The sequence below is a fragment of the Urocitellus parryii genome, chromosome 9, assembly GCF_045843805.1.
Source record: "Urocitellus parryii isolate mUroPar1 chromosome 9, mUroPar1.hap1, whole genome shotgun sequence".
In the NCBI taxonomy this organism is placed as follows: Eukaryota; Metazoa; Chordata; class Mammalia; order Rodentia; family Sciuridae; genus Urocitellus; species Urocitellus parryii.
The window spans coordinates 52,534,864-52,544,714 of NC_135539.1; the positions used below are offsets into that span (position 1 = coordinate 52,534,864).

The 9,851-nt window shown below is 32.9% G+C and overlaps 1 protein-coding gene across 1 annotated transcript in view; it reads left to right on the plus strand.

Moving 5' to 3' along the window:
• Ccdc7 (coiled-coil domain containing 7) overlaps window positions 1-9,638 on the plus strand; it is a 106,159-nt gene extending 96,521 nt beyond the window's left edge. Inside the window, exons 17-18 of the mRNA XM_026405166.2 lie at window positions 996-1,033; window positions 9,341-9,638. Of these exons, the coding sequence (XP_026260951.2) occupies window positions 996-1,033; window positions 9,341-9,638 (336 nt within the window). The remainder of the gene's footprint in view (window positions 1-995; window positions 1,034-9,340) is intronic.
• Window positions 9,639-9,851: the final 213 nt, after the last annotated feature.

The following is a 9,851-nucleotide window of genomic DNA, read 5'->3' on the forward strand; positions in this document are numbered from 1 at the left end:
AGAGTGTAGGAAAATCCCTTTTGATATGTTAATTAGTATCAAGGCTAACCATTTTGACATATAGACACAAAATGTATAATGGCTCAAACATTATACTTTATTTCCTTGTGCTAATAGTTTAAGAAGTTAAAGGTCAGTATTCAAGGTAGAGAGTTGTCTCCAAGGCCATTCAGGTATCCTGGCATGTGCAGTCTTTACCATCTTAAATGTGATGTCTTGCACCACACTAGGCATAGATATCAACTATCAGAAGAACAAACAAGAGTAATTTTCATTGACAAGGGTGGAAGTGGAACATATCATTTTCTTTCATATTCTCTTTGCCACATTTAACTTCAGGGGGAATTTAGGAATGTATACTAGCAATGTGAAGAAAAGAAAATTAGTTTGGTAAACACAAATTTGCACGTAGGTAAGGATAAGCCCGCTAATCTCTGCATAAAAGAAACCAAGTTAGATGAAATTCAGGCCTGGAGTAAAACCTAGAATCAACATTTATGGTGTAGGGAAATATGTATCATGTTCCCAAGAGATAGTCTATTAGTGAAATCACATTTTTAAAATCACAGGTTTTATATATTTTAATCACACACCTCAATAAATATAGTGTGCATTCAGATCATACATTTTATAAAAATTTATAAAAAGCAGTACTATGTTTGTATATTGTATGTATTAGCCTTACAAACTCTTCCAAATTGATGTTGAAAAATGATTATATAATTAATATACGTTTAAAGTAATTTTATTTACTAAAAGTGTAAAGCCCTCTTTGCTTTTAATTTAGAGAAGTAAAGTATCATTTGGTGACCTGTTCTCCTATAATGTCTATTCCAATGACAAAATATGGTAATTTATTATCTTTTTTTTGATAACCTTAGTATTACACAACTGTCATATTAAGAAAAGTATTTTGAATGATATTTTTAAATGATCTGATGTAAATATTTTATATGTATTTAGTATATTAAGATGTATTATTATCTTTATCACAGATCCCAATCGTCCAAAATCAAAGACCAATTGAAGAAAGGTAAAACATTTAAAAAATTTTGTTCTTTTTCTAATTTTATGAGTTCATACATCTGTGATGAAAATATCCAATCAAAATCCAGTGTCTAAAACTTGTTGATTTACATCTTTGCTTATAATATTGTACCCATATATGTGAAGTACATTTTTTTGAAACACATTTTAAATAGAGAAAAGTGTGAAACTTTAGATGTCAAAGACTGAACAATTTTAATTCAGTGAGAAATCAAAAAGTTTAAATAAAAAATTTGAAGTAAGACCATAAGCAATTAAATTTCCAGAGAGGAACTGCCCCTGACCTTTGTTTCAAGTTTAGTTATCAAAATTCATGACCTAGATTAGTAGGATTTTTTTTTTTTGATACTGGGAATTTAACCTAGGAACACTTTACTACTGAGCCAAATCCCCAACCCTTTTTATTTTTATTTTGAGAAAGGATCTTGCTAAGTTTTCCAAGGCCTCTCTAAGTTGTCAAGGCTGACCCTCTAAATTGCAGTCCTCCCTACTTCAGCTTCCTGAGTGACTGTGATTACAGATGTGCACCACCATGCTTGTCATGACTTATATTTTTAAACAACTCACTTGAAAACATTTTTGAATTTGATTTTTTTCTCAGTTACTTGAAAAATATATATGTGTTAATATATATTTATAAACATATATAAATTTAAATATATATTGTTTATATTTATGTATTATATACATACAAATGTACATAAATGTTTGAGTTTATTGATTCATCCAGTTAGAAAACTTGTAGTATTCCATTGTGAGTCTGTATGATTAGCCATATTAATAGTAATATGAATAGCCATAGAAATAGTAAGCCTGAACTACAGGTATTAGTAACAGCAAATTCTGTCATTAAGAGTTACATTGTTATTTGGTGAAAATAAATTGTGTCAATGTTTCCTTTTTTGTTGACATAAATTATTGAGAATTCAAATCAAATATACATGAGGAATTTGTTTACTCCTTAATTTTACAGAGCCTAATGTGTAAATTTTTTTGGTTTTGATTACCATGTAGAAAAGAAAAAAGAATTACCTACAAATATGTATTTCTCTCCTTTATTACCATTTTTAATATTTCTAGATTATATATCTAGATGAATTACTAAGTATTAGGTAGTAAGTGTGATGATTAATGGTCAAAGCTTTGAAAAGTTCCATTTTTCATGTTTGTAGAGATTATATTTTTTTAAAGTGTGTATTTTTTATATTTCAAAAGAAAATTGAACATTGGTTTACTTTTTTGCTTTGCAAACTTATGTGTAGCTTTCTTGTAATGTATTCCTTTACATTTTATATGTGAATGGTCAGCATTGTGAGCATTTAGTTGTTGCTGATGAATTTGGTAGACTGTACACTAATGCATCTCAGAAAATATAAACATTGCCTTTAAGGGGGGGGGAAGGCATTTTAGGACTGGGACACAGCGCAGTTGAGAGAATGCTTGCCTAACCTGCACTAGGCCTGGGTTTTATCTTCAGCATTGAAAAAATATATATATTTTAAAGAGAATCTCTACACTTAAAAAGGACATAATAAAGCAGCCTCAGTCACCTTTCATATGGTAACAACAGACTGAGGATCATAAGGAATGTAAGATTAGGGGGAAAGAGCATAGAATTAATATCAAATAATTCCTCTTAAACTTGATTGATTTAATATCAAATAATTCCTCTAGAAACTTGATTGATGTAATATTCTCTAACCTCAGGAGGAAGATTATTTTAATTCATTTCAATTCAATTGAGCTCTAATGAGGAAGTATTAACAGTTCATTCTACACAAGGCATTGTGCTAGATTTTGTGGGATATAAAGGGTGGCAAATATATGGCCATTGCCTTCAATGAATTAACTATCTGGTAAAGTGGGCTAGACATGTACAGAATAAGTAGAGTGTAATAAAATGATGCATTCTACAAGAAGTTACCAAAAAGTTCTATAAAAGGGAAAATGGTTGCCTCGAATGAACAAGGCCCTGGGTTAAATCCCAGCACCACAAAAAAAAAAAAAAAAAAAAAAGAATGGTTATTTTTGTATCTTAACATACAAAAAAGCAGAACATTAATTCATGCCTATTTTTCTCCATATACTAGACAATTAATTATTAAATTTACTCATTCATTCAGTCATTAAACCTATTCATTCAACAGATGTTTTTGAGACCTTCATATGCCAAGTATTTTCTAGATATTCTAGATTACTTATGGCTACATAGCATTTAATTTAAGAAAAGAGTCAGGTTAGATTTTACAGGGAATATAAGCAAAGGATTTTCCAAGTGGACAGAACTTTGTTTCAAGGCAAAGATGAGGGTGCTTAGAATCTACACAGTGTGGCTAGAGAAAGGCCAGTCATTGATTTTGTTTGAAGTCTTGATTAAGGACGATAATGGGAAATAAGACATGAAATAGGCTGTTTTAGTTTGATAGGTTTTATAGAATTGCCCATAACAGCTTTAAGTTAAATATTGCTAAATATTATAAAAGTTCAAAATATAAAGCACAAAGCACAATATTATTCATCAACCTTCATTTTGGGTTACTTCTTAGATCCTAATAGAATTTCTGAAATACTTTGGAAAAGTCTCCTAACCTTCAGAGAGTGGATGGGAGTGAAGTAAGGAGACCCAACCTGAGCAGACACATGGTATTGCTTACAATAAAGTACAGTTTTTTTCCCACTTTGCAGCATTTAACAATTTATTTTGGCATAGGGAACAAATAGTGGCAAATATTTAAACAATAGATTTTAATAATTTATTGTTTCACATCATATGTGTTCTTATGAATTTCGATGCTGTACCTTTAAGAAACAAAAATATAAACTATTTCTTGGCGGGTTATTTTTCAGATATTCATATCCAACATACTTCTTTTCTAAATCTTTTTGTTAGAACTTGTATGCCCCCAATATTATTTAGGGTTATTATAAAGCACAAAAACATACAAAAAAAGCAGAACATTAATTCATGCCTATTTTTCTCCATATACTAGACAATTAATTATTAAATTTACTCATTCATTTAGTCATTAAACCTATTCATTCAACAAATGTTTTTGACACCTTCAAATGCCAAGTATTTTCTAGATATTAAGTTTTGTTGATAAGTAAGGCAGATAATATCCCTTTCCTTTATGTGCTTATATTTTAATAGGAAAGTTAGACAATAAATAAAAATAAATGAACAAGATAATTTTAGAAGTCAATAAGTGAAAATAATAAAAATACCTATCAAAGAGTCACAGGGAATAATAACTTAGATTGGGTAGTCACTGAAGGTATTATTTAATGACAAAGAGGATTTCTAATTTTGAAATAAAATATCTCATAAAATGTTTTGTTCTTTTCTAGTTTTTATCAGAATAAACTCCTGTAAATGAAAAGTTATATTACCATTGAAAGCTCTAGAGATCTCATAATATTTAACTATTTTTGTTACACTTATAAGGAGCTTATTACTGGTATCTACATTATAGGCATATGGTAAATTTTTGGAAGAAACCTAATAATCTGAAAAGCAGTAGAGGGTACAATATCTCCTAAAGTGATATTATTCCACAGAGAGGTATATTTGAACTGGGACAGCTGGATTCACCATAGAAATTCTAGGGGAATTGGGAGAGTATAGATAAGACCTACTTAACCATGTAGCAGTGAGAGCTTCCTGACTGGGGGAATGGGCATAGCATAGTCCTGATAAGCTTGCTCTGCTGAATAACCAAAAGGGAGAAGAGAGAGAGCCATCAGGGCCATCCAGAAATAAAGACTTGTCTCTCCACCATTGGGAATCTCATTGATAAGTCTCTCCATTAGCTCTGGTTGTTACCTGGTCCTGAATATGCTAATTTCCACAGTATTGTCTAGGAGAAAATTATTAATAAGATCACCAGGTGGGTTAGGTAAAGGTGCAAAGCTAAAAATAATAATAAACTCACATTATGTGCTCTAATTCCTGGCTAGCCACAGAAAAGTGTTTTGGGAATTTCTATTAATATCTGGAATAGGAAAGAGAAAGTCATTTTTCACCTCCCTTGAGGGCTGTTTCCCAGGGTCAGACAAGTTCATATCTAAAAAACATTTATTATTTCTCCAAGAAATGAGCCATATTGTTGTTTGAAGTGATTGATTTAGCAACGTCCTACCACTTACCATGTACCATTAAAGTTCAATTGCAGTGTCAGAAGAGGAGGTCTGCCAAATCATCTGATATAAAGACGGTGTCTGTCTTTTAAATGAACAATATGTTGTATTCATCATGTACTGAGGTCAAAGCAAGGGGTTAAAAAAAGAAAAAAGAGTATATTATTCCTCTTGACTCCTAACTCCTAAATGCTTTGGAGTTCAAACATGAAGGAGGGGCCTTTAAATAATATGACAACCTATAGCTTGTAAATTATCAGGGAATGCTGGACCAACAAGTACTGTGGAGGTGTTTTTCAAAAAGGCTGGCTTAATTAGCAAATGAAATAAACTTGATAGATGATGGTGGGTTCTATGTCTTTGAAATACTTTGAAAGATGTCATTTTCTTCCTTCATTGTGCTATGAATTCAAACAGGAACCCAATAAGGTAGTCATTATACATTCTTGACTGCTTTTTTCATGTCTCATATTTTCCTTTAGATTCAGTCCCTTCTCTTGGTATCTCCATATTAAAAATAAAAATCGATTTGTGACTAATTTGTTGTGCCTATTTCCTTTGGCAGGAGATACCTCAGAAAACTACGTGTTTAAGAAGTCTGTCATAGGTGTCCCAATGGCCTTACCATGAAACTGTCCAATAGCAATGATTCATGAAACATTGTACAAATTTAATTCAGTCATTCTAAGGCAGTTTGTGCTCTATGGACATGAATGATGCCTGAAATTCACCCAATTTTGAAGGATATTCAGATGCCATGGAATGTCAACAACCTACTATTGCTATAGTAGATGAATGCAGTATTCCATAAGATTTTGTCACCTTTGAGAGAGGCTATCACATTAGTTAATAGTATTTTATTGTCATTTGTCAAGTCTTACAGGCAAAGATCTTACTGAGACAATGGTTGGTTAAAACAGAAAGGAGGGCTGGGGATGTGGCTCAAGTGGTAGCGCGCTCGCCTGGCATGCGTGCGGCCCGGGTTCGATCCTCAGCACCACATATCAACAAGGATGTTGTGTCCGCCGAAAACTAAGAAAAAATAAATATTAAAAATTCTCTCTCTCTCTCTCTGTCTCTCTCTCCTCTCTCACTCTCTCTAAATAAAAGAAAACCACTTTAAAAAAAAAACAGAAGGGAGACATCTCTGTGTTGAATAAGTATAAGACCACATTTTGTGAATTTGGGTAAGGTCTTATGGGACAGGATTGGCCCCTGATAGGATGTGATATCTCCACCTTTTAATAGAGTTTCCCTGGGCTTTTTATCTCCTTAGGAGATTTTGGTTTTATAAAAACTATTTGTGGAATAGGAATGTTGGGTTGAAGACTAAGAACACCTGCCCAGTTAGGCTCAGTAATAAGATAGCAGGAACTTTCCAAAGAAAATATACCATTTAGCAATAGAAGGAAGTCATTGAGTTCAAAGATCCAGGAGGTGACAACAACATGAAGTATTATTTTCTAAGGCTTCAGTCATGATAAGTTGCTTAGACTTATCTGTATTTTGTGAGTAGACAGGATATAACAATCTAAAGTTAAAACTTGTTTTCATGATTCCTGGACTTATTCTAAAGCTTTTTAGTGTAAGGGCTTCCATATAAAAGTAGTTGCATTGATACAGATGCTTTAAAGAATCAATCAGGTATAGAATGCGATGTCACCACTAAAGTCATTTGTGTTTGGGGTTGCAGAATCCATAAATATCCTTCCTTTGAAGGATATGGAATGTGTGTTTTTGATGCTGTCTATATGATGACTTCTTGCTTCCAAGTTGAGTTGAATGACAGGTCCTAGATTTTGTTTTTATTTAAAGTTTTCTTTAATCTGATGTACTTAACAAATATACAATGCATTTTCAGGGCAGATCAGTGTCATCAATGTAATCAAATGTTTCAATAGTGTTAGCAGTTCACATTGTGGTACTTTTTGTCCTATCTATTGAAATTATGACAGGAATTCAGATAATCTCAAGGAAGATTAGGTATGTTACATGTTTTGCCTAATCCTTAGCTGCATATATATATATTAGTAACAGTAGTAGTTTGTTCTATAGCTTGCATAATGACAGAGACGAGGGCATCAAATAGAGCTATTTATTTCTTTCTTAAGCTTCTGTAGTCCACTATGGAGTATCCAGTGTTTTTTTTGTTTGTTTGTTTTGTTTTGTTTTTAACATTACATAGAATCCCTGCCTACATGTTATATTTCAATGGGAATGTAATTTATTTTTACCCTCTTTGTATGCAATATTATTGAATGATAATGCCAGTTCAGACACTTCTTTACCATGTGCATGACCAACTTTTATCATGTATGAGATCAGCCATTATAGATGTTTCTAACAGGTTAGTTGTCCAACAAGTATTGCTGTGTATCTGTTTCAAGTTTAATAATTAAGAAATCACATATTAATTATGTAACCTGAGAAACAGCAAACAGTAAAATAGAGTACAAAATAATAGCTTTGTGTGTCAGGGATACTCAAGACCAGTTCCATTACTAGGAAAACTTAATGTCATTTATTGCAGAAAAAAGGGGATTCAAAGCAAAATCAGCAAAAGGTAATGGTCTGTGGGGAAAAAATCCAGAAGAAACAAGATGTAAGTTTCCAAGTGTTCTCTCCCACTGGAGTCACAAGCTGTTCTTAATTTCTCCAGCAAGTAACAAAATGTGTGAATGCTAGAGAAGTTCACTATTGACTCAGTGTCTGGGGTTTTTACTAAAGGCTAGTCAAATAGAACTTTCTATCTGCCAAGTTCCAAACTTCCAGTCACTCAGAAGGATAAACAGGTTTTTAGCATAAACTACATTCTTTGTACAGTATAGGTACATGAGCCACTCTAATAGTTTGGGGAGTAGCTGGAACCTTTCCAAAGTTCCCAGGTGCCAATTAAGTGTCAACTTTGCAGTTAAGCCTTTCTAAGGATAGCAGTCTCAGGCCTGCTATCTTCTCCCTCTATAGGATGTGCTGTGGTTCTTGGCCAAGACATTTTTACATTAAAATTATTATCACTAGGGCCTCATACTCCAAGGTGAGACCATTCTGCATTATTGATCTCAGTTATGCCCCATAGGAGTCCTGGACTTAGGTAATTTAAAAACTTCCTTTAACCATATCTTAGACAGCCAAGTGGATTTATCCTTAATTTTCTGTGCTGACCTTTTTTATTTGACTTAAGGCACCAATTCAGGTACTTAGCACAACTCTGGGCAACTCTGGTCAGTTGAAGCTGACTAGGAGTGAGGTATGATCATAATAGTTGGAGTACATATACAAGAAGTATAATTCCAGAGAGCACAAGTGGTACTCCTGGAAACAAAGGCTTTACAATTGTTAGGATATATGTTAGGCATTTCAGCTTAATGGAGGCTATGTGTGGGTCTCCCACTGTGGTACCTCTCCCTTAGGTCTCCTAGGCCAGTCCAATTGATTTAATTGAGCTCTTTGTTTAAGAAAAACAAAAAAAAAACTTTTTGAAATCAATCAGTTCCTTTTGTCAGTGACTCAGTTCATCTGCCTGGCAAGTAGATGACATCTGCAGGTGTTCTGAGTAGAAAGTGCAGGAATTGGCCACCCTTTATTGTCTCCTAATCAGCATTGTCAAGTGTGTTTTTGAGTTCAGTATTCACTTGGAAGTGCTCTTAGTAGCTTAAGCAGCACAGGAAAGTAGGGAAACTTGTGGAGCATTTCTGAAAAACAAAGAGATGATTTATGCCTCTTCTTCCCCAGGACCTCCTACGGTACAGAGGTTCCCTCCCACCGGGTGTTACAGAATCAGGGTTCCCATTTGCTTTACATTTTTTACAAGTCATGTTCTATTTTCATCCAAGACATTTGACTAGAAGGGTTGCATAGAAGGACTAAAGAATTTTCACAGAAAAACATTTTAGACAACTTAATCCAAAAGACATGTCATGCTCAGGAATGGTCAGAATGAAACACTTAAAGATGTTGTGTCCGCTGAAAATTAAAAAAGAAGAGAGATTGCTATCTTTAACTTGTTACCTAATTTCAATTTCATATTTATTACCATTAATTAATGAATAGTTATGATCACATACTTAATATCCTTATTGATTATGAAAATGATTCTTCAGTTGCAAATAAAATGTTCTTCACATAATCTAATAACAGATGTTTTGTAATTCTAAAGCTCAGAGAAGAAAAGATCTAGCTCTGCTATTTCAGATCTTTCACAGAACCTCAATTCTCAAGATAAATCAGCTTTTTTAGAGATTTCACATGAAGTTTCAACTGATGAAGCTCTACTTCATACATCTTCATCAGAGAACCATGATAAACCACGTAAAATAGAATCACCCAGCAAAAAAAATCAAGAATCACCATCTGTCAAAATATTACCTGATGAGAAAGAAACAGTGATACCATCCTTGATTTTACCTCCTGTTCTTAATGAAGGAAACTCAAAGGTATTTATTCTGAATTATTAGACTCTTTCAGTATCTTGAATAAATGTTAATTAAAAACTCATCAATATTATCTTATATAGAATAAAAGTCTTCTTCGATAACACAACTGGTTTTATATTTAGAATGTTGAAGGTAATATTTGGAAATCTATATGATACCTTTAACTTATAAACATTTCTAATTGGTATTGACACAAAGTTGTGATAAAAGTAATATAATTACTGAAAGAAGGAA